The 25,527-nt window shown below is 45.7% G+C and overlaps 1 protein-coding gene across 1 annotated transcript in view; it reads left to right on the top strand.

Annotated features, from left to right (window-relative positions):
* shroom3 (shroom family member 3) overlaps positions 1-23,294 on the top strand; it is a 61,509-nt gene extending 38,215 nt beyond the window's left edge. The window contains exons 5-26 of the mRNA XM_069723124.1: positions 2,608-2,826; positions 3,801-4,156; positions 4,244-4,478; positions 4,780-4,829; positions 5,073-5,538; positions 6,038-6,283; positions 6,416-6,833; positions 6,986-7,119; positions 7,201-7,350; positions 7,780-8,255; positions 9,104-9,331; positions 9,553-9,763; positions 9,882-10,179; positions 12,321-12,397; positions 14,472-14,551; positions 14,659-15,373; positions 15,457-15,700; positions 16,552-16,697; positions 19,724-19,823; positions 20,483-20,648; positions 20,752-20,873; positions 22,037-23,294. Coding sequence (XP_069579225.1) covers positions 2,608-2,826; positions 3,801-4,156; positions 4,244-4,478; positions 4,780-4,829; positions 5,073-5,538; positions 6,038-6,283; positions 6,416-6,833; positions 6,986-7,119; positions 7,201-7,350; positions 7,780-8,255; positions 9,104-9,331; positions 9,553-9,763; positions 9,882-10,179; positions 12,321-12,397; positions 14,472-14,551; positions 14,659-15,373; positions 15,457-15,700; positions 16,552-16,697; positions 19,724-19,823; positions 20,483-20,648; positions 20,752-20,873; positions 22,037-22,435 — 5,536 coding nt within the window. The 3' untranslated portion in view covers positions 22,436-23,294. The remainder of the gene's footprint in view (positions 1-2,607; positions 2,827-3,800; positions 4,157-4,243; positions 4,479-4,779; positions 4,830-5,072; positions 5,539-6,037; positions 6,284-6,415; positions 6,834-6,985; positions 7,120-7,200; positions 7,351-7,779; positions 8,256-9,103; positions 9,332-9,552; positions 9,764-9,881; positions 10,180-12,320; positions 12,398-14,471; positions 14,552-14,658; positions 15,374-15,456; positions 15,701-16,551; positions 16,698-19,723; positions 19,824-20,482; positions 20,649-20,751; positions 20,874-22,036) is intronic.
* Positions 23,295-25,527: the final 2,233 nt, after the last annotated feature.

Below are 25,527 nucleotides of genomic sequence, written 5' to 3' on the forward strand. Positions count from 1 at the left end.
AAGAGATGAGACGGGTCGATAGGAGATGTGACCTTTGACCCTCTGTGTGCCGTGTTTTCATTATGAAGAGTTGAAACAACAAATATCTGTTTGTTTACACCACCAGCCACCTTAAAAGGTTATTTCTATGCAGATGCGTGGTGATTACCAGCAGCTGATTGGATCCTAAATTTGGATTATTAAACATTGACATATAATCTTTTTAAAAGTAAGGACACCAATGACTGTAACTCCAGAATTTACTGGAAGTATGTGAACATCTGAGTCATTATGATTGACAGCGTTTTCTGTGCTGACTGAATTTATGCCATCAAATATCCAATCACACCATACAACTCAAAATTGGCTAGTTTCTTCTGGAGTTCATCTCAGAAAATATCTGAAGTCACCATTGGTCAACTGAATGCTGCAACTTCCTGTTCCTGTTTCTGTTTCAAATTAAAAGCCTTCTAGTTTTTCATACACACTCCAACCGTATACTTAGTTTTGACGTAGTTTTGTTACTTTAACAAGTGATATGATTGTTCACTTGATTAAATATATTCATGTTATGAACTTATCCCCTAAAAATTCAGAATGTAATACTTCCCAGCCATCATGTGACCAAGAGGAGCGCTGGCGCTTATTTATAGAGCGATACGAGTGCCATATTAAAGAATAAATCCATAAAAGTATAAGGAAACAAACGTAGAAATATAAAGGAGAATAAATAAATGAATAAATGTGGAAATACAAAGACAAATGTCAATGACAAAATATTTGTCTTTGCTTTTCCGATATTGTCTTTACTTTTACTGTATTGTCTTTGCACAATTAAGACGGGGAGTAATTAAGCCTCTGCACCTGCTGCATGTTGATGCCAGCTGCAGCGACTGAAAGTCGACAAGTACTCGACACACCAAAACACCGGCCAGAGAGAGCAGCTGGGAACCGGCCGGATGTCTGTACGTCTGGTTGTCGCGAGCATCGAGACCAGCAGGCACAAAGCCCTCCCAAGTCCAGTTCACTGACAGCTCGTCCCTTTAAGTAAAAGCAAAGGCAATACTCTTTTAAACTTCATTCGTCTTTATATTTCCACATTTGTTTCCTAATTCTTTTTACAGATTTAATCTTTATTATGACACTCCTATCGCTCCATACTTATTTTTTCACTGCCGGAGTCACGATCATACTAAAAGTTGACTTATCGCACAATAACCTGCGTTCCCAGCTGAAATATCTGCAGCGGTGTGAGAACAGTTATTTATTGATGAATATCTGCCTGGATTTAGTGTTGTTGTGTTGTTATGTTGTTATGTTGTCGTGTGAAGTGGAGCTGCTGCTCAACTGGTTGATGTCATCAGTGACATCATCGATTCTTTTATATAGTGAAAGGCAAATAAAAGCCTGTGATGTGGCCGAGTGTGTGTGTGTGTGTGTGTGTGTGTGTGTGTGTGTGTGTGTGTGTGTGTGTGTGTGTGTGTGTGTGTGTGTGTGTGTGTGTGTGTGTGTGTGTGTGTGTGTGTGTGTGAGAGAGAGAGAGAGAGAGAGAGAACGAGGTGTTGACATCAGTTGCCCACAGAGTGGCATTCCTGATGCCTCTTCCCCTCACCTCTGGGTCTCCCATGGCAACGCACACACACACACACACACACACACACACACACACACACACACACACACACACACACACACACACACACACACACACACACACAAGTGCGGCGAGATGTATAAACATGGTATTGTAACTTTTGGGTTGGAGGTGGGATGAAGACACAGGACGGAGACAGAAAGTCAAACTGAGACAAACAGAAACAGGAGTTGGACTCAGAAGACAAACAGACGCTCACTGTCCTCTTGTGCGCAGCAGTAATTGCGTTGTGTTCGGTTGAAGGACTTGGTGGGTCAAACTGACGTAGACACACGCAAGCAAACACATTCACATTCCTGTCAGCGATCCGGAGTGAGGTTGCAGCAAATCCAGCCAACCAGCGTGTCCACCGGTCCATCGGGTCAGAACCGGAGACGGAGTCACGTCCAGGGCCTGTCGGACCGCTAACACAGTGGAAATAAAGTGATTGATTAATTATTATGTGTTACGCGCGAAAATCGATTTATTACACCATGAAATTGTAAAAAAAAAAAAAAAAAAATTAAAGCAGGAATTTGTATGCGTTGCAAAATAAAAGAGGGGAATAAATCATACAACTATAATCTGACCTGCACTGTTCTGAATAAGTAGCAAAACTAGGAAAAACTAATGAAACAAAAATAATATTTTTCAATAATAAACACTAATAAATGAGGAACTGATGAGAACATGTGATAGATGCTCACTATGTTGATTCATTAAACTGTAAAATATGAAATAACCTGATGCAGAAAGCACTCATCTTTGAGTCGGTACTTTCAAACTCCACATTGAAATCAAATCTAGCACCGTCATAATTTGACCTTCTCTCGTACTTTGGTTTAAATCTGATGACATCCACATCAGCCAAACCAAATGCAGATGTGTTAATGATGAAATAAACTAAGTCTGTTCATACAGTAGAAATGAACTGCGACTGTTGAGCTCAGAGCTGGTTTGTATTTACGGAAGCTTCCTTCCTGTTTGCCTCTCAGTGCCTCGACCACAGACCTGTCCGGGGGGTTCGACTCCGGCGGGGGCTACCTGAGGAAGAGTCCGGACCAGTACAGCTCCAGGGGCAGCATGGAGAGCCTGGACCCTCCCCAGTCCTCCCAGCTGCACTCGGGAGCTCAGCACCAGCACCCACTGGGCCACCACGGCCACAGCGGGTCCCACCCGGCCTACTCCTCCTGCCACCAGCTGTCCTCTGCTAGGTTCGTAAAAACAAACGCACCTCAGAAATTAGACGACTGTTTGTCACCTGCAGTCATACAACAACAGTGTGTTTACTTTAAGATCCCTTACAGGAAGATATCAAGTACATTATACTCTGCTTTTAAAAATTTGTGTGATGTTTTGTCCATAAAAAAGTTAAATTAGCTGGTTACACACATCATCCCTCATTGAAAAAGCATCTCATGCATCACTTGAACTCCATTCTCAGTGTTTGTTAACCGCTCACATGCACAAACCATAAACTATCTAAAAGTGGACAGAAGTGTCTTCAGCTGCAATACCAGCGAGTGCCGCTAGAGGTCGTCTCCAAAAAGCCTCCGGCTCCATAGACTCCCATTCAACTTCTCTCATCAAATCCAAAGTGAATAAAATGTGTCCATCAGTTCTCTCGGTGTTGTTAGCTAAAGTCACTCCTTCTTCTTAGTTTTCTGGAGGTCCATCTGAAAATAATCCCTCATTCATTAGAAAAGAAGATTCAAGAAGACCTGGTTTTGGGGGCGTGTCTGTTTGATTGACAGGCCTGTGGTGCAGTCAGGTTACAGCTATCGGTGGGCGGGACGTAGTATCATCAGGTTTCCGATCAGATCGGTCAGATCCACCGCTGGCTCCTCCCCCAGCTCGTCCAAATATGGTCACTTCCTGCTCCAAACCGCTCCGAAAAAGCAAAGATGGTGACGGACAGAATCTGAACTGGAGGATTCATAATGTTCACAAACCAACGATGACATCACTGATGGCTGATGACATCACTGATGGTTGATGACATCACTGATGGCTGATGCTTACAAAACGTAAACTTTGATTATAGCTGATCAACCAAGAGGAGGAACTTTGACCAAATCACGTTCTTAATGGGAGACGAGGAAGGACTCGGTCTGCCTGTATGATCATCCTCTAAATAAACCTTTATCGATGATCATGATCTCATATTAAACAACACGTCGTGTTCCAGGTCCTCCAACAGCATCGACCACCTGCACAGCAAGCGAGACTCCGCCTACTCCTCGTTCTCCACCAGCTCCAGTATCCCAGAGTACCTCGCCTCCACACCCTCGTTCAGCCCGGAGCGCTCATACTCCCTGGAGACCGTCCCTCAGAGAGGAGGAGGAGGAGGAGGAGGAGGAGGAGGAGGAGGAGGAGGAGGAGAGATGCAGCAGGCCGACATTCGTTATGTCCGGACAGTTTACGACACCCAGCAGGGCCTCTCCCAGGACCAGGAGCTGAGCGCCACCTCCGCCGCCCTGCTGCGTAACAGTGACTCCAGAGGCGGGGGCGGAGCGAAGGCGGGGCTTAGCCGAGACCCCCAAGGTAAACTTTCTGTTTCGGGGATGGTATTCAAGTGTTGTAATCTGAATTTGATGACATCATCATTTGTCTTGGTGCCGTTGGTTCCAGGTTCAGTGGGCGGGGTCTGTTACCGTGGCGGCAGCAGCGGCAGCAGCGGCGGCGGAGTACCGGCTTCAAACAGACACAGCGTGGGACCAATCTGGGGCCCCGCAGCCAGCCGCAGTTCCTATGAGAGCCTGAAGGGGGCACCCGCTCCCCCGAGGCGCAGCGACAGCTACACCGCTATTAAGAACCACGAGAGACCGAACTCCTGGTCCAGTCTGGAGCAGGCCCGGTCACTACGGTGAGTGGGGTCGGTCAAACTGTATATGTATTAATTTGTATTGTTCGAATGTATTGTATAGATTTGTAAAATATGTGGGTAAGTGCAGACTGGCTGCTACTGTGACTCACTATCACATCATGTGGTACAAAGTGGTATTACAAGACAGGACAGGTCGGTGCTAGCTGATTAGCTTGCTAACCTCAGTCGATGTCTCTGTAACACAATACACAGACGTCTTTGACATGTCGTCAAAATTTTACATCTTACATATTGCACCCTTAAACTAATGATATTTTTTAATCTAATTTACTTCATTCAGGTCTCTGCAGAAAGGTTCCCGGCATCACTCCAGTGGCCCTGTTGCCTCAGGTACAGGTACAGTTTCATTTTATCTCTATGATTGTAACAGAACAGGATCCAACTGGACCTCTTAGTTCTGCTCGACCAATGAAAGGTGCAGAAAGATGTTCATAAAATAGTCAAAATATATAATATATACCAACAAAATGATGTTCTGTTCAGAGGAACAAAGGCTGAATATGTTTGATTTTTCTCACCAAGTTTTGATTTTTAGAAAAGAAAATAACATTGACGTCGTCCCTGTGGTTCCAGCTAAAGGCTCGTACAGCACCGAGGGTCAGCTGCACACGGTCATAGAGAAGAGCCCGGAGAGCAGCCCCACCACCAAGCCCCGGCAGGGTGGAGGCTTTCCCCACCCACATTCTCCCACTGGCCCCTCCTCGGGACCTGCAGGCCCCGCCCCCCAACCCAGCCAGCTCATTCTTCCCACGGGCGTGTACCCCGTTCCCCAGCCTGAGCCGCAGTACGCTCAGATGCCGAGCTCTGGCCTCGCCCCCTCCGGCGCCGACCCCGCCCTGGCCAAGGAGAGCAGCCGGCTGCAGGGCGTTTCAGGGAGGGATGACGGAGCGACGGAGGGGCGGAGGGATGGACGGATGTCAACGACAGAAAATGGATACCAAAACCACTCCTCTTCACCGTACCCTCACTCCTCTTATTCAACATCTGCCTCCACACAGCTCAGGACACACGAGACACACGAGACACACGAGACACACAGGTGACGTTTGTTTCTAACTGAAAGTTTATCCAAAAAGGTTGTAGCTGTTAAATCACTGTGAATTGTGTTACAGCCAAAAAGAAAAATAGTGTGAAATTGTCCACAGAAACTTTTCAAATCACTCCGACAGCATCATACATCATGTCTCCTTCTTCAAGCTTCCTCAAGTCATATTTTTGCCAAAAAATGGCTTAATGCACAACTTTACATGAAACAACCAGTAGCTCCGCCCCAGAGATCTGATTGGTCAACTGAACATTTGGAACAAATCATCATGACATCACATCCTGCTGATCACTAGAAATATAAATCCGCCTTCTCAATGGGAAAATAGAATTGCGATTGAATTTGATATAATATTCAGTATAATGTTGTTTGTACTTGTTATATTGCGAAGTCAGTTGTGCCACGACACCGTGACACACCGCGAAGGATAAAAGCAGCAGCAAAAGACTTTAATAATGACCTAACTCCGTCTTGTTGTTTTTGGCTCTTACAGGTCACACTTAAAAACCCCTGGAGGGGCGTCAGAGAGCCAGACGGGGGTCCAGAGACCCCCGAACCACCAGAGTTCTTACAGCCACCTCCAGGGGACCCACATCCATGCAGGCCAGGGATCCGACAGCCAACCGTACCAGGACTTCCATGTTCCCCAGATCCACTTGCCCCCTGTCCTCAGGTCGCTGTCCTCACTGGAGACCAGCGACCCCTGCTCACCTGTCCAGCCATGGGGGGACAGGAGCAGGTACAGTATGGGGGGACGAGGGTCCGTGTCATGGGTCAGTCAGGGTTGTTTGACTTCTATCAGAAGTCGGTTGATGACAGTGACGATGTCTTCTTATCTCGTCCTCTGGTTCCTCCTCCTCCCATCCTTTAGGTCGATGGACCAGACCGGCATTTATCCACAACCAGCGGCATCCTTCAGGCTCGCCCAGGGACAGGTGTCCCCCAGCCACCCTCAGCCTCAGGCTCCACCCACCTCCACCTCGCAGCCTCCTCCTCGCCACCTCAGCGACTCGGCAGCTCTGCAGTACCAGCACTGGGACCGCGACGAGGACGGAGGCCGAGAGCACCCGCTGACCCGCCTGGAGATCGCCCTCGCTGAGGTCCAGCGATGCGCCAGCCCCGACAGCGTTGTCTCCGCCAGTAGCCATGGCAACAGTAGCATTAGCGACGGGCCCGTGCGCAGCCTCTCGGTTTTGGAGAAAGTCTGTCGTTTTGAGCGTCGAGAACGCGCCGGAAAGCAGCGCAGCCACAGCTCCAGCACCTCGCACAACAAAGCCACGTTCCTGCAGGTAACCGGACCTCTTCACTCCTTCACCAAGTCACGGAGATCTTTTTCACTTTGACAAGATTTTTTTAACCGCAAACTTTCTGAACTCTCTAAAACTGAAAGTGCTGCTCCTCGTGAGCTGTTTCACTGCTTTGTTTTCTGATTGTAAATCAGTGTCCTGAGAAAGGCGGCAGCAGCCCCTGTGGAGCAGAAGACATCAGAACCATGCTGGAGAGAAGCACCAAGGGGGTCAAAGCCCACCGGACTCTGAGCTACAGAGGAGGCAGCAGCGAGCAGCTGAGACACAGGTTGGATAGAACTACAGATACAAATACACACTCAAACATTTCTCCTGACTAAAGGCCGTTACGTTGCTGTGTGCTGTTCAGAACTCCAGCAGATCCCAGTTCAGCCCTCCAGAGGAGCCGCAGCAGCTTCCACCTGGACGGATGGAAGGACGGAGACCGGAGCAAGGCCTTCCCCTGGAGACAGGACATCCAAGAGATGCTGGACCCCATGCAGGACACGTCCTCCAACAGGTCAGAGTCCTCCAACAGGTCAGAGTTCTCCAACAGGTCAGAGTCCTCCAACATGTCCTCCAACATGTCCAACAGGTCAGAGTCCTCCAACAGGTCAGGGTCCTCCAACATGTCCTCCAACATGTCAGAGTCCTCCAACAGTTCAGAGTCCTCCAACAGGTCAGAGTCCTCCAACAGGTCAGAGTCCTCCAACATGTCCTCCAACATGTAGAGTCCTCCAACATGTCCAACAGGTCAGAGTCCTCCAACAGGTCAGGGTCCTCCAACATGTCCTCCCAACAGGTCAGAGTCCTCCAACATGTCCTCCAAAATGTCAGAGTCCTCCAGCAGATTTTGGTCCCTCAACAGATCTTAGTTGGACCACATTACACTCAGTCCTCCAACTGGTCAATGTTGAAATCCTGATGTTTGAAACTTGTCTCTATCCAGGTCTTACAGAGACTCCTTGAAAGACGCCCAGTCTAAGGTCCTGAGGTCCACCTCCTTCAGACGAAGAGAGCTCAGCTCCTCAGTCAGCCCCCCGCCTCCTCCAGCTCCTCCCACTGCCTCCTCCTCTAGCAGCCATCAGCCTCAACCTGTCCCAGCCAGGTACCCCTCCCTGGAGAAAAGAGGCCCGAAGACGATGCCCAAACCGCTGGGCATCGTCTTCACACCGCAGTCGCAACCGCCGGTCACTTCCCCTCACACGCCGAAGGAGAGGCATGTGATCAGTCCTGATTTCCGTGGCCCGAGCCCACCGGCCCTCCCCAGCGTCCCGCCGGTCGGACCTCCTGCCGTGATGCGGATCTGCGGTCGCAAGCGTCTGACAGCGGACCAGAAGAAACGGTCGTACTCGGAACCAGAGAACCTGAACGAGGTTGGAGTCTCAGATGTGGAGACCGTTGCCCTCTTTCGCCGTGGAGGAGGTAAAAAAAACTTTTATAAAAATGCTAATTATCAATCAGACTATCCCAATTTGACCAAACTATTCTAAGACCTGCCATAAGTTCTCCAGTTGGTCACGTCTTTATTGCAAATCGAAGAACATATGAAGGCTACAAATATAATATGCAGGACATAATAAAACATAATTACCTGTTGTATTGTTTGCCATATATTACGCAAATCGGCTTTACTTTTTGTGTTGTTTTATGTCAAACGGTTGTTAATATTTAATTCATATAACTGTAAATGTAAGACTTTGGTCCTGGTTAGCCTGAAAATGATGCCAGCCATCTGCAGATGTCAATCAGAAGCCAACTTTTCTTGAATTAAATCTCTCATTCAACAGCAAAAAACTAAGAAAAAAACTTTGCTAAAATGTTCTCGATGAAAGTTGCTGCAAAGTCATTTCTGGATGACACTCAAAGAGTTCATTTGAATCCAGAAATTACTTTGAAAAGCTGATTCTGGTCCACATGGCCTGTGACATTACCAGCAAGCTAGCTTTAGCTTTAGCTTCGTTTTGGGAGGATACTCTGATGAAATCCTCCATTAAGTACCAAAGCGAGCACCGAATGCTGGATTTTTATCTGTAATGCTTTTTCTTTGATCAGAACATTTCAGATGTAAATCATAATTTTGCAAGAATTTTTTACAGGAAAAGTTTTCCAGATGATTTTAAACATTGAGCCTTCAAGAGCAAACTGTTTTAGTTTGTAATCTTGGGTTCAGTTCTGTACTATGAAAACTGGAAACACACCTCTGAACAGTTTTCATCAAACAAACACCACGGAAACGTTACGCCTGATATCCTGAAATCTCTCTCCGCCAGAAACCAGTGTGGCGGACCGGCGGAAGATGTTTGAGCTTGTGGCGAGTCGTTTTGGGGGCGGGGCTCCTCAGACCGCCACGTCGAGGCCCGACCTACGGCAGGTTCAGCAGGACGCTCTCGCCGAGTACGTGGAGAGGAAGAGGAGCGTTAGAAGAGGAGAGGGAGGACGGAGGAGCGGATCGAGGCCTCGCAGTGCTTTCATACAGCCGGAGAGCAGCGACCATGCAGGTGTGTGTGTGTGTGTGTGTGTGTGTGTGTGTGTGTGTGTGTGTGTGTGTGTGTGTGTGTGTGTGTGTGTGTGTGTGTGTGTGTGTGTGTGTGTGTGTGTGTGTGTGTGTGTGTGTGTGTGTGTGTGTGTGTGAGGTGGGGGGAGGAGGGGTTGAAGAATGGATGTTGGACAGATGGCGTGTAAAGTTTCCTCCCTCATCTGTTTCCCTGCTTGTTTCCAGTCTCCTCCTGTTACTCCGACACCTTCAGCCTGTCCTCCACCTCCAGCCTGCTGTCCCTGCAGGACTCCGGTCCGGATCGAAGCCTCTCCTCCGAGGACAGACGTCTCTGCTCCACCCTCCCTCCCGGAGCTGACCTGCGGAGCCTCCAGTCCAACCTCTTCTACCCCGGCAGGGTGACCACGCCGAGGCCTCCGCCGCTCCCGCTGCTTCGGTAACCAGCAGCTGTTTCTTAGACACCAGCGGTGTGGATTGAGAGTCTGAAACCTGATGACTTGGAAGGTTCCCTGACTCGTACAGGTTAATAACTTTGTCTTTCTTTTTCCTCTCAGTGCTCCTCCTGGCTCCAGTCTTGAGCTCCAGGCCCAGAACCAGCAGGATCTCATCAGCAGACGGAGTCAGTCTTCCAGCAGAGACTCGATCCTGGGCCTCGAGCAGCCGGCCGCAGAGCCTCAGCCCAGCCCGGGACTCTCCAAGCAGCTGAACGGGGCTCTGTGGCGGGCCGGGTCGGCCCAGAGCTCCGGGAGGTCGGCCTCTGCTGAGGATCTCCTGGAGCGATGCGAGGACAGACAGATGTCTCCTCAACACTACCGCTCCCGCTCCTCGCCCACCGCAGACAGACCGAAGCAGGTAACACGTTTCACTAAATCTTCTTTAACGTGTCCCTGCTTTGAGTTATTTTCCAATAGCTATAAATCTTTTATAATCGTGGTATATAAACATGATGAAAATAAAAAGTGCTGTCCAGCAAAATAGTGGCTCAACTTTTGCTGGAGTTCAACATCACGTCTTCCAGCGAGGAGCTTCAGCTGTCAGTCAAACACGTTCAGAAATGCTTTACTTTCTAATTTAATCTGCACATTTCTAGTGTTTACTGTCAACAACAGATGATTCCCACTGAGATCATTTCTGTTGTAAATCCTGTCTCATGTTATTATAACCAACAGCGCAGATCTTCCAATTTACACATCTCAAAGTCAGACTTACTTCAACAGTTTGGTCTAAAATAAAGCACGTGAGCAAGTTGGATGGACAGAAATCTACAGTATAAACACACATTGAAGGACTCCTTTAGATTTCCATGAGTCACACAGGAAATACCCAGAATCCTCAGAGTTTCCTGTGAGGTGCCAGAGAGACGGAGACGGTGACTGGGCGCTGTCCGATGTGGATGACGGCAAAGATAACGCATACACACACACACACACACACATACTGTAGATATATACACACATTTAGAGTCCTTAAAGGACGGCAGTAAAGGATGAATCCATCTTCTATCTTCTCCAAAGATCAGAGCAGCCTGTCACATAAACATTATTACAGTTCAGTCTACTTCTTACTTTAAACAGCTTCCTCTGCTTTGACTGAGTTCTTTCTTTCTTTTTTTTGGAGCAGCTAACTCAAAATTCAAAATGTCCCTTTTTCACACACCAGCAAATGAAACAGTAAAAGCGTGTAGTTTGGAGTTCACCCAGACGTGATGGTTCACGGTTTACAGCTCGGTGGAGACCCAGCAGGCTGCCGGTCCGTGATGAGGTCTGTGGTCGGACATGTGATCGCTGATGTCTGGATTTATTTCTTAAAATGGGTCAGAGACACACAGACCAGAGTTCAGTCTGTCTGGAGCGGCTCTTTCTCTCCATGGTTCCATAATACACATGAAGAAGACTCCTGTAAACACACTGTGATCTTACAGTATGTCCACATCTAAACTGAGTTCAGTCACTCTGTGAGCTCTGGATGAAACCGAACGTTTGTCTGTAAACACTTTTAGTAACTATGGAGGCTGTAAGTGTTTTATATGATTAATCCAACTTGTATGTTTTTTGAACAATTTTGAAGAAACAACAAGAAGCGGAAAATAAAGAAAAAACACTGTTAGAACTAATAATAATAAGTTTCCAATTAATAAATGAATATTGGAGCCCAGTTTTTAATAATACAGTATATAAATGTATGCCATATAAATTCTGTGTCCCTCAGGGTCTTTAACCAAAGTGCAAATGGACTTAAATCATTTTAAATCTGCTTTCCCAATCAGTAAAATTCGAGTGACTCTTCAAAGGAAATTCCTGAAATACCCACAGCTTTACACAGATATCTAATCCTGGATTATTCACTGCTTCTTTTTTTTTTTTTTTTTAAGGAGGAGTTTGACCTTCTGGGAAAAAACATGCAGGGAGCTCATAACTGTCTGTGAAACCACAAGAGTCGCTGTTAGGTGTTTTTACCTTGTAACAAACCTCTTATCTCACTCTGCAAGAATAGGTATATAAATAAATATAAATGTCAACCTATCCGAATAAATACCTCAAATACTGATGCAGGAAAAAGTTGTATAAATAAATACTTTAAGTCTGTTTTTATTGTAATTTGAACCAAATCAAGGAGCTTGTATAAATAAATCATGATATGTTAAAGGTCATATAAAGGATAACTGGTTTATTTCAACTGGGTGTATTTATCATGAATGTGGCTCCAGATTGGGGCCCGAAGGGTCAAACTAACTTTGAACTCTCCACCTCCGTTGTAGAAATTCGTGGAAACAAGGAGTCAGTGTTTATCTTTGACAGCAACCGTCTCCAGATAAACAGTGAGCAAAGTTCCAGGCAGATTGTTTCTGTTACTTTGACTCAAAGTCAGGAAGTTTAAAATGATGCATACAAGTCCTGTTTCTTTTGAAATCTGCTGACAGAAGCACAGTCGTCCTGTGTGAAGAGCCTCCAGATGGTGATTTGGTTAACTGACTGAAACTGTGTGTTTTGCAGAACGTCCTTCTAGGTGATGTCCGGATGTTCGGCGTCTTCATCTCTGAACCCGGCCGCTGCGCTCTGGCTGCTGACGGGTACGTCGCCGCTCCGTTCACCGCCTCCTCGGCCTCTCGCCTGGCTCAGTTCAGTTCAGTAAACTTTATCAGCACCGTGCAGATGATTGCAGCACTGACAGTAATGTGAGGATGCTTTCCAACCAGAAGAGATTTATTCTGCCTCTTCATGTAACAGCAGTCTGACTCTGAAACAAAACGCTCTCCATCAGTGAACAGTGATGCTGAAGTCTCTCCGGTCCGGCGGAGCTTCAGCTGGACGTCCGCCCTTCTCATGTTTTCTGACTGTTCGGCTTATGAAATGAAACATCACTATTTTCTCTGAAATGTCAGCCTGTTGTTTGTTTCCTGCAGAAGACATGAAGGATCATGGAAAATTCAGATATTTACTGACTATGTTTTTTCCATAATAGGCTGTTGACGGTCAGCCTGTGCGTGCTTTGGGCTCTTTGCTATTTTAAAACCAACTTCTGGCCTTATGAGTCCATGTGCACTGCTGCTGGCATCACAGAGAGGGAGGGGGAGGGGAAGGGGTGGAGGGGAAGGATGGAGGGAGTGAGAAAAGGAAGGAGAGGGAAAGATGAGGGGAGAAGAAAAAATGAAGATGAGAAGAGAAGAGGAGGTGAAAAGAAAAATGGGCTGCCGTGAGAAGAGATGAAGGGAAGAAGCAACTGAACATTAGAATAAAGAAATCAGGGAACAGAAGGAGGGAGGAGGAAGGCAACAAGGAAAGAGAGGTGGAGGCAAAAAGAAGGGCAATGAGAAGTAGACGAGAGGAGAGACAGGTGAGATGTAGAGAGTGGAGCAGGAGGAGGAGGAGGAGGGAGGAAGAAGAGGAGGTGAAAGGGAAGGATTAAAAGGAAAAGGTGACATCTAGTAGAACAAGAGGAGGTGGTAAGAAAATCAGTAAAAGGAAAAAAAAAGAAGACAGGAAGTAGGAAGGAAAATGAGGTCTTCAGATGGTCTCTAATGAAACTCCAGGCAGGAGGAGGAGAGTAAGGTGAGAGGTGAGGGAGGAAAAGATGGAGTTCAGATGGAGGTCAAAGGAGAGGAGGAGTGAATGGAGGGAGGAACTAAGAAACACTCCCTGGCAGCGAGACAGAAAAAGCTCCAGTCTTCAGGGATTTATTAACTTACCTCCTAAATATGTTTTCTCTCTAAATGTGAAGGTCAAAGGTCAGCTGAGGAATGTTTACTCAGATATGACGGCAGCGTGGAGGCTGATGAGATGAAATGGTTACGATCGGTGAGGAGACGTGGACGGCCCAGAACACAGTTTTAAACATATTAACATCAAATTACGTTCTCGTGTATTCTTGTGTTTCATTTTCTAAATCATCCGTCAGTGACTCTGTCGATACTCTTTTATAAAACCAACATCTTCTCTTCTGAGTGCAACACTTTGAATGTAGGTCCTGAGATAGTCTCAGGAAATATGCACAGTTATCCTGTTATTTTAAGTCGACTGCGTCTCCCCCTGTCTCCATGACAACTGGCTTTTCACCCCCGTTTCGTGTGAGTCTGTCTGGAAGTAACATAATCAGATGGTACAACTGACAAACTGGATCTGAGACACCAAAAACCTTCAGACAACTCAGGAAACTAACTTCTGCCACCTGTTTTGGTGATGTCCCTCTTTCTGTCCCTACTTCATGGTATTAGTTGGGGATTGGTGTTAGAAGACAGACAGACAGTCAGCTCAGGCTCTTTACTTGACAGTAGGTCTCAGGGAACAGGCCAAACACACTCTGTGGGCGGAGCTTCAGCGCCATCAACTGTCCCTGCAGCCCAGTGGATGTGACATATCTTCCGCTGCAAAGCATTGTGGGTCAGAACATCCAGAGTATCACGCTGACCTGCAGACTGCAGAATAGGACCGGCTGTAGTAGAACATCCTGGTACTTTTGGCGTCCTACATCTAACATGCTACGTACTGGGACACACTAAATCTGTTTCTGGCGTGTTAAATATGATGTTAGTATGAATGCGTGTGCTGCTCAGCCGGTTTGACCCGATACCAGACTGCTCTGTCAGAAACAAATAAAACTCAACATTATGACATGTTTCTTTAATTCTGTCTTTATCTGTCTCTCAGACCTTCAGATATTCCAGGAGACATCAAACCTGCTCAGCAGAACACTGTGAACACCTTCCAGCCTGCAGCACCTCCTCCTGGTGAGGAGAACCAAACACTTGTGGCCTGTTGAATCCTTTTTTATTGTCTTATTCCTGAATAACGAGCGCATGCTTCATGTTCTCCTCCTGTGACTGTCTGATCGTAGACTCAGGCTCCGCCCACACTCCCGTCACTCGTAGGGAGCGCCAGAGGAACGGCGAGCGCCAGCGGGCCCAAAGCACCTCCACCTTGGCGGCCTCCGTCGGCCTGCCCTGCCCCTTCTCCCCCCCGGGGCCTCAGGACGGAGGCGCAGCCGAGTGGCAGGCCGCCGAGCGGCTCAGCCTGGCCAACATGGACGCCATCACCTTCCCAGAGATCCCACACGGCGGCGCCGGTCACGGCGAGACAGACAGACAGACGAGACACAGTCTGAGTGACGGCAGCGTGTCGGAGGACACGGCGAGAGACGCGTCCAGAGGCAGAGCCTTCAGTCTGGAAACGAGAGGAGGACACCCTGCAGAGGACAACAAACCGGTCTCACCGGTGACTCTTCCACATGTCCAACCTGCAGCAAACAGGAAGGACATCACCTCCTCCTCTTCCTCCCCCCCGTCCTCTTGTCCGTCCGTCCGCCTGTCCTCTCTGCGGATCTCTGAGTCCAGCCTCTCCGGCCCCATCAACCAGCAGCATCCTCTAGAAACCTCCACAGGCGTCCAGCTGGAGGACTTCGACGAGGTCTTCCTCCAAAGCCCTCCCCCTCCGCCTCCTCTTCCTCCTCCTCCTCCTCCGCCTGTCAAAGACATAAACATCATGGAGGACTTCCCCCCTCCTCCTCCTCCCCTTCAGCTGGAGCAGGAAGCTGAACAGCAGACAGCAGCAAGGTTGGCTTTTTCCCAATATTTGTATTTTAAATTCTAAATTAAATTATTACCATTATGGACTATTTTTCCATTTCTGTCTTTAGTCCACAGATTTTAAACAACTCCACCGTTCCCACCCGTCAGTCGTCTCCAGGGATCCCCTCCTCCCATGTCTCTCCTCCACCCGTGTCCAGCCTCCATCCTCCCCTGAAACCACAGGCCTCCATCATCACCTCCGTCACCACGTCCACCACAGCAGAGCTCCACCTCGGCCTCGAGTACCTGCCGCTGCCCAAGAGGGAGCAGACGTCTGAGGAGCTGAGAGTGGAGGCGCTGGCTCGGCAGCTGGTGGGTAACAACAGTTACCTTCATGTACCGAGTTCCTACTTTACCTTCAAGTGCTGCAGGCTGAGTGTGATGATGTTGAAGTAGTTCCAACAATGGCAGCAGTGGAAGGGTTTACACCAAGCAGCTCCATCAGTGATGTCATCGTTGGTTTGTGAACGTTATGAATCCTCCGGTTCAGATTCTGTCCGTCACCATCTTGCTCATTCGGAGCGGTTTGGAGCAGGAAGTGACCATATTTGGACGATTGGACTCTGGGGGAGGAGCCAGCGGTGGATCTGACCGATCTGATCGGAAACCTGACGATACTACGTCCCGCCCACCGATAGCTGTAACCTGACTGCACCACAGGCCTGTCAATCAAACAGACACGCCCCCAAAACCAGGTCTTCTTGAATCTTCTTTTCTAATGAATGAGGGATTATTTTCAGATGGACCTCCAGAAAACTAATAAGAAGGAGTGACTTTAGCTAACAACACCGAGATAACTGATGGACACATTTTATTCACTTTGGATTTGATGAGAGAAGTTGAATGGGAGTCTATGGAGCCGGAGGCTTTTTGGAGCCGACCTCTAGTGGCACTCGCTGGTATTGCAGCTGAAGACACTTCTGGATCGGAACCATTTTTCAGACCTGAAGCTACGTCCATAAAACCATAAAATCAGATCGGTCAGATCCACCGCTGGCTCCTCCCTCAGCTCATCCAAATATGGTCACTTCCTGCTCTTTAGACTTTAAATGCTTCCTTTCTCAGAGTCATAGCTACTTCTGACTCTTCCATTATACTTACTATCTATCTAAGTCTTCCTACCTGTCTTGTCGTTTTTAATCCTCTTTGTTCACTGCATCCAGGTGTTGCAGGACCACTCTCTGGCGCCCTTGCTGGACACATGGGGCAGTAAATCCACCGTCGAGCTGATGGAGGAGATCTTTCCAAACAGCAAACTGACCGGTAAATCACAGTGGCAGCGCCGAGGCAGCGCTCGACTGGACGACAGGTAATTTGAACATCATGTGTTACACCTTTAAATATCTTAAAACAGCTTCGGGAATATTTTAAACTCACTAGGACTCTCCGACTACTCAGACAGCGCAGCAAGGAAAAGTGGGTTTCCTTTAAAGAGGTTTATGTAACAGAAGGACAGAGCCCTTCATGACGACTGTTTGTTTAGCCTGAAGGTTGAAGCCTCAGATAAACGTCGGGGGGAAATGGACTTCCTGTAAACCTACATACATCATCCTCACCGCGCTGCTGACAGCCTCCTTTTCTTATCGGAGGAGGAACGTCACCAACTTCTTCTGTCTCTGCAGCTCGTGGCCTGTAAAGTCGGTGGCATGTCGAATGTGTTTTGGTTTGTCGGTGAACGCGATGTTCACGACGACAGACGGCCTTCAGTTCAGAGGCAGCGTCTCCATTTCACCAAATGGGTCATTTAATAGAACTATAACAAGTAGAAACTACATTATATTACATATTATATGAAACTCTAGTCTAATTCTATGTTCCCGTTGAGGAGGTGGAGGGATATTTCTAGTGATCAGCAGGGTGTGATGTCATGATGATTTGTTCCAGGTGTTCAGTTGACCAATCAGATCTCTGGGGGCGGAGCTACTTGTTGTATAATGAATAATGAGTCCAGTATTGAGTCTCTATTGTAGGCTTTCTTCACTATGTATGTTAGTTTTATCCTTTGATTGTAGGATGTTGGCGACGTCTCCATTCTTAATCCCTCTGGCAAAGCTGTAATTTATTGCTTCCATGCAAATATTGAGGTTTAGAATTCACAGCTGACGGACGTTGTGCATTTTTAATAGTTCAATCTGAGTTTAAATGATATGAGGGCAGGATACAGCAGTATGATCAACACCGTGGACGATATTTAAATCTGCGGCTGCTCCTGTGTCAGAAACAAACATGGAGCTTCTTCTTAAAGCTTTGGACTCGTTAACGAGGGGAAATGTGCTTTTTTCATTTTATTTCCCTGGATTTGCTCTGACCGACGTTTAGTGGCTCCTCCGAACTTTCCCCTGAGGTGAAGACACGTGGTCACATCTGGACACTGAGGTTGAAAACACATCTTTTGAACGAACAGATATTTCCATCATGTGATTACTTCTCCAATCATGAAAACAGCTGCCACTGAACACCAGATCATGTTTATTTGAGGTCTTGGAGCAGATTTGATTGATGAGCTGAGGTGGAAGTAAAACTCTGATTCCTTGTTGACTGAGTGTGAAAGTAGGACAGTGGTGGCATCGTCACCAGGACAGGAGAGACCAGACTAACCTGGTCAACATTTCTACTGGGTGTCTCACCATAGTGACTGTTGAGTGGAACATCATATAAATATGAATGGTTCCCAGAGGAACTGTGCAGCGGTGTGTGAACGCTGGTATCTGCAGGAGGGTTACTGTGTGCATCAGAGTTCATCCTGCAGATGAAGGCTTCATGTAATCCACAGCGTTTACTGAGAAAAATACTTGTTCTCCCTAAATTTTGCCTTGCAGGCAGTGCCTCCTCTTCCTCCAGGCAACATCCCTGCGTTCCAGAGCGCATCCTATTTCTTTTTATTTTTCGTACGTACTGCAGCTCCCCTTACAAAGTATGTCCTGTAGCATGTAGTGTGTGTACAACTGGGACTTCGTTATACAAATGTGCCTTTAACTTTGACTATAAACATTCAAAGTAAAAAGAGGAAGGATCCGATCTAGAACAAGGACGCTTCGTTTTAGAGCTTCTTCTTTTTCTTCTTCTTCCTTTTGTGGGCGGAGCTTCAGCACCACCAACTGTCTCAACAGCTCAGTCGATGCTGCAGAGGATTGTGGGTCAGAACAGCTGGAGTATCACGCTGACCTGCAGACTGTGAAATAAGACCAGATGTAGTAGAACATCCTGGTACTTTTGGCGTCCTACACTTAACATACTGTGTATTGGGACATACTAAATCTGTTTCTGGCGTACTACTTAGTGTAACATACTATTTTTAGTAGAGACGTGCTACCTTAAGGACAAACTCAGGGAACAAATGTCCGTCACCTTGTTTTCAGGTTTTATAACTTTGAGGTGAACTTTTTTCCACTTGGTCAGCAGGAGGACGGTGTTGACCTCATGGCAGCAGCAGCGTGTTGAGACAGAAAGTAGCAGCACTGAAATATAAAAATACTCCATTATGAAGATGTCTTCATTCAGGAGACGTCCTCCGTCTGTCTGCAGCTTTATTACTGATATTATTACTGATGGATTCATGTGAGTCCTCAGATCAGTGTGACAGACAGACAGACAGACAGACGGCGTCCTGCAGTTTAAACAGCTGAACAACACTGACCCCTAGTGGCCAGATCATGTAACAGATTTGCTCAACAGCATCAACATGGTTCATCATCAGATTTATTAGGCTTCTCTCCACCTGTCTGCTTTTTACATTTTCGATTTAATTTTCCTTTTCCTGTTTTTATGCTGTTTTTCCTTCGTCTCTGATGTTTTGCTTTTACTTGACAAGAGTTTTTTAAGTTTACTGTGAAATAAAGAATTGAAAGACTAAAGATGTGTATGACAGAAAAAAATCACACAATTTTACACCTCAGGTCCTTCTAGTACCTTTATTTTCTGTTTCTTTTTCAGTTCATTTGTAGTATGTTTCTATGTTTCCCTGTCTGTTATTTTAATCTATAACCAGCCATGACTTCCTTTTCTTTCCTTCCTCCATCTTCCTTCCTTTTGCTCAATTTACTGAAAAATGTGATAGATAGATAGATAGATAGATAGATAGATAGATAGATAGATAGATAGATAGATAGATAATAGATAGATAGATAGATAGACAGACAGACAGACAGACAGACAGACAGACAGACAGATAGATAGATAGATAGATAGATAGATAGATAGATAGATAGATAGATACTTTATTATGATGTGATGCCTCTTTGCAAACATGAGCAGCAGCAGTGTGGCGTTCAAAAAAATCCCCTTAAATAAATCAAACATGATAAAAGTAGGTAAACAGTCTTGTTTACCTCCCAGGATCCAAGATGGCGTCTGCGATGCTGCTGACAGCCCGACGACAGATGGAGGGAAGGAGACCGATCTGGATGAGGAGGAGAAGGACCTCAACAAGAGAAAGGTAAAAAAAAACCATCTCTCAATAAAATTACAATGACGATAATTACAACCTTGTTTCCAAAAAAGTAATCAAATGTAAATAATAACAGAATGCAATAATAGGTAAACACATATTTAATTGCAAACAGACTAAAGACAACATTTTAAATGTTGAAAGTGAGCAATTTTATCGTTATCGTTACACAACTTTTGTTGCCCCTCTCCCAACTTTTTTAAAACATGTTGCTGCCATCAAATTCAAAATGAGCAGATATTTTTCATAAAACAATACAATTTCTCAGTTTCAACGTTTGATATGTTGTCTTTGGTCTATTTTTTTTTTTTTTATTAAATATGGGTTTATGTTATTTGCAAATCATTGCATTCTGTTTTCGTTTACATAATACACAGCATCCCAACTGTTTTGGTTGTAGTGGCATTATTATTATTTGTATTATTATTATTATTATTATAAAATTGAACTATTCAACGAATAAATTACTTTACATGCACGGCAAAAAAGATGAAGAGAAACAAACCATTAAATAAACAGAGTCATGTCATCACATCCGGTCCGTCAGTCCGTCTTCTAGTTTTAGACCGCTGTGATTCAGGAAACATGTCCAGCAGTCGCAGATGAACCTCCCGGGTATTTTCATGTTTGACCTGTTTGTCCACCAGGTGGCGCTGTGTGAGGCCCTGAGGAGCAGCGTAGCAGCTCTGCAGCGGGAGAAGGAGGCGCTGTGTGAGGAGCAGAGGCGTCACCGGGTCCTGGGGAGCATCGTGGAGACGCTGGTGCAGGAACACCTGAAACACAACGAGAGGGAGAAGTACAGCATGTTCATCGGTACGACGTCGGAACAAACACGCTCTGCGTGATTCATAAATATTCATAAAGCGTCAACTCGTCTATACGATATCAGAGGTGGTGACCTTGTTGTTGTCTGCAGGGGATCTGGAGAAGATCGTGAACCTCCTTCTGTCTCTGTGCAGCCGGCTGTCGAGGATCGACAGATCTCTGCTCGCTCTAACCAGAGACGAGCTGCCGGTGGAGGACGCCGTGGAGGAGAAGGTGAGGCAGGACTCAGCTCACAGGAAGCTCACCTGCAGTGCTGTGGGAAGGTTTCAGCTGCTAGGAGGCTTTCAAAAGGGCGGGAAACAGAACCAAACGACGACTTCATCCTGTAAAACATCAAATAATATAGATATAAATATCCACCACGATGATTTCAGAGGTCCTAGTTTAGTCTGGTTTAGTAACAGACGGGAGTTCTTGACCACAGAGCAGCAATGAAAAGAAACGTTAACGTTCATGAGAACTCACCGACCAAATGTTAACTTTCACTGCTTTTCTAATTTATTTGCTGCTTATTAATGAGAAAACAAAAATGTTTTATAACTTGTTCTAAAATACACCATCTAATATTCAGAAAGTGAATCAGTCAGATTCAGGATATTTATATATGATGAAATAAGTGTTTTTATATAGGTGGTGAGTTAGTTCTCAATATTTTAGGAAGCTTTAATGCTGTTGCAGCTCCACGTAAAGAATGTTTTATGTTTCTCCTGCTCTCCACCAGAGGGAGCTAAAGTGACATTTAGCAGTTTAACCACTGAAACGGTCCTGAGATCATCACGTTAGCACGTTAAATGCTACCATTTAGCATGTTACTATGACGCCGTTTACAAAAAAAGTTGGCGGGACACTGTAAAATGTAAATAAAAACAGAATATAATGATTTGCATATCATATAAACCAGAAACATCTTCTCTGGAGCCGAGATCATTTAAGATGGACTGAGGTGAAGTGGAAAACTGTCCTGTGGTCTGATGAGATTCTTTTTGGAAATCATGAACGCTGCATCCAAAGAGGAGAGGGACCATCCAGCTTGTTATCAGTGCACAGTTTAAAAGCCAGCATGTGAGGTGATATGTACTAAATGTAAGGATGGCTGTTCAAGTGTTCCAGTCAGTGACGGTGATCCAGCATGAACAACACTCGGACCCTAAAACTGAAGCAGCTAAATGGAATTCAGCCCTCATTCATTCTGTGACGTTTATGAATGTTTTTCCTGTTGTGACTTTGAAAAATGTCGTCATGGAAACAGGCAGCACGGTGACAAGATGTCTGTGACAGATGTCTGTGACAGCTGGTGTTGAAACTCTGTCCTCTGTTGCAGTTTCCATTTTGTTTGCATCAGTAATGAACATGAATGTTGTGGTCCTCCTCCTCAGGACTCCCTCCATCACAAACGCTCCCTGCTGCTCCGTCAAACTGAAGACGCCCGGGAGCTGAAGGAGAACTTGGACCGGCGGCAGCGCGTGGTCCACGGCATCCTGTCCCGCTACCTCACCGAACCGCAGCTTCAAGACTACCGACACTTCGTCAGCACCAAACCCTCCCTGCTGATGGGCCAGCGGCGCCTGGACGACCTGGTGCGGCAGGGGGAGGAGCAGCTGACCCGGCTGGCCGAGAGCCTCCCGTCGGAGCTGGCCGAGGCTCACGGCTGGTCGGCGGCGCGTCCGTTCTCCTTCGCCTTCCCCTGCTCTGCTCCGTGTCCGCCGCTGCTTCCTCCCTGCGGGGTTGCGGGCCCCGCCCACTCCGTCAGGTCCACCACCGTCACGTCGCTGTGATGTCACGGACGGGGCGCCGCTGCAGGTGGCAGTGCAGGAGATGAAGAAGAGACGGTCGTCTCCCTGAAAACTGAAGTGAAGGAGCTTCACATGAAGGAGGAACAGGCCTGAAACGGGCCACGTTCACACGGACGCAACTATGCAGACTTCACGCATGAAGAAGACAAAGCCTTTAATGTGCCTCAGACTGTACGCGACGCCTCGTTCACCTCGACACCAGCAGCCAACACTGCGAACTAAAACCAACTGCTGCCAACTGATCTTCTAACTCTGCTCTGAAAAGTGATTTAAAGGCCTCCAGGTGTTTTCAGGTCGGAGGTTTTACAACACGGTTTGTTTTTAGGGACAATTCCAGCATTACAGCTCGTCTTCTATATTTTTCCACCTCTCTTCATGTCAGGAAATAACTGGTGTGTTTGCTCTGAGACTCAATATTAAATGAAAATGTTTTTAATCTGCCAAAAGTTCCAAACACACTGGAATTGTCCTTTAACAACCCGAATGGTGCATTCAGGAACATCAAACATTCAGGCCTTCCTCCAGGAAGTCTCTGTTTCCGCTGGCAAGAGGAAGTGAGCCGGTGTGTAATCTCCCAAAGAGAAGATCAGTCATCCGGTAAAATACTCTTCTTGTCTTTAAAAAAAAAAAAACTCCTCAACTCTCGCACGTGTACGATTTAAAATAATTACAACAAACTGTTCTGATTTCACTGCAAAACAAAAAGCACAAAAATCCTGTGGGGGAGTCAGTAATCATCACTGTGATGTCACACTGCAACACAACGACTGCAACGCAACTATACAACTACTGCAACACAACTACACAACTACTGCAACACAACTACACAACTACTGCAACACAACTATACAACTACTGCAACACAACTATACAACTACTGCAACACAACTACACAACTACTGCAACACAACTACACAACTACTGCAACACAACTACACAACTACTGCAACACAACTATACAACTACTGCAACACAACTACACAACTACTGCAACACAACTACACAACAACTGCAACACAACAACACAACTACTGCAACACAACGACTGCCTCCGCCGTCTGCACGTCTGCAGCATGACTGCTGTTCAGCAGAATTTACACTGAATGATCAGAACTGTTTTCTGCCTCTTTAAAAGTTCCCTGTGATGAAAGATTTGATGTCTAAAAAGGAAAAGTTCAGATCCAAAGATGTGAGTTTTTTATGGCGGGTCACAGCTGCAGCAATTTCCTTATAGTCCACGTCGTTTTTATTATTAGGTCACATATTAACTAAAAAATAATGTGAACCAAACCCAAAGATATTTAATCTAGAATGATGTCAAACACTGAAAAGAAGCAACTCATAATTAATCAAGCATCTAATTTGCAGATAGATCTTTTTTTTGGCTTCATGTCGGAGCATGATGCTTCAAACGTACGGAGGATGAAGGCTAAAGCTCGTTTTAAAGTAGCACTGCAGTGATCCAGTAATGTACCTCCAGAAACTTAATGTGCTTGACAGAAATAGATTCTTAAAAAGATTGGAGCAGAGGTCAAAATGTCCTGACTGTTCCCCCAAAGTCTCCATGTCCCAGAATGCAACGGGATGGGGTCGTTTATTAGACATCCTCAAAGTCTGTTAAACTGTAAATGTGAGATCCAATCAGAGACAGTCCTGATGACATCACTGTGACATCATCAGGGTTATTTTCTCAGACAGACAGAAAGACGTAACAGTAGACTGAACTTCATGAGTGTAATTGGTGGAATGTCCCTTTAATCTTATGGGCTGATAATCATTGGAATTTATAGGAAATATTTTTTCAAAACAATTGATGTTGCTAGTTTGTGCTCAGGTGAGTAAACATGACATTTATGAAAAAGAAAAGATGCAAAACCTGCGAGGAAAATCAGCATTCAAAATATAATACACATAAATAAAATACAAATATTAAATGTCGGACCCCTCTTAATGTATCAAGTCACAGTCATGAAATATAATTATTATAACAAAATAATTCTATTCATTTTCTTGACATATTTTTCCCGTTGTTGAACACACTGTTGACCTCTCCGGGCTCCTGTAGTTTTTCACAAAACACACTCTCCTCATTAGGATCAAATCCAGTCAGTTCATAATTGATCTTCCATTCGGTTTCCCTTCAGTTCATCTGGACTCCGACCGGCGTCACTTCCACGGGCTCAATATTTATTCAAGAACAGCAGCAGCAGCACTGATCCGTTTTATTCTGCACCTCCATGTTTTTAGTTTTGAGAGCACCTTTTAAATATGTCATATTCTCCAGACAGCACAGCACACGGCGTGTCCTCATTAATAACCATCATTTTACTGTTGATTATTGTTTTATTTCTTTCTTGTTATTTTCAGAGACACAACAGAATATCTCAAGACAGTTTTATGGTTTATTGTTGAATGAAATTCAGTGTTTGCTTTATAAAAGAATTAAGGACAATTTTTTTTAAAAAGAAAGAAAAACTCCCGTTTTATTCCCAAAATAAAAAACTGTATTTCTGTCCAAAGTAGATGACGTCAGACTTTTTGTCCTCCTCAAACACACACCAGAATACATGAATGTTTGTGTCACACTGACACTGTGAGGTCTCATCAACAAACTATACAACAGAGGAGTTAAAGCAGGTATGAGCAATAAGTTTGATGTATATACGGAGATTAAATGTGAAAGTGTGAACGTCGTCCCTCTCAACTCTGAGGTGGTTGAGTCTCACCGCTCTCACTGTTTGGAAAAGCGTTAGTAACGAACTGTACACTTCCTGAGACGCAGAGGAACACATCACCAAGAAGAAGATTCCCTCTGGAGGTGGTGGAGACCAAACACGGAGCTAAAAGAGAGAATACTGGGCTTAGATTCATCATATGCACACAAACGTATGTATTTGTGAACAAGTTTCCCACGTCACCTTGGATAGTCAGAAAATGTCTTTTTATTCAAATGGATCAAGAAGCTCTTAAAAAAACAACAACAGCATCAGTCGATTGTGTGGAAAAAAAAACGGAGAAACAACGGTTGAATGTATTTTTATGATGACAAGCTGTTCACGACTGTTACTGTTGAC

The sequence above is a fragment of the Brachyistius frenatus genome, unplaced genomic scaffold (assembly GCF_029030835.1).
Source record: "Brachyistius frenatus isolate BFR_SWC_R1_liver_20210118 unplaced genomic scaffold, ASM2903083v1 Contig_317, whole genome shotgun sequence".
In the NCBI taxonomy this organism is placed as follows: domain Eukaryota; kingdom Metazoa; phylum Chordata; class Actinopteri; family Embiotocidae; genus Brachyistius; species Brachyistius frenatus.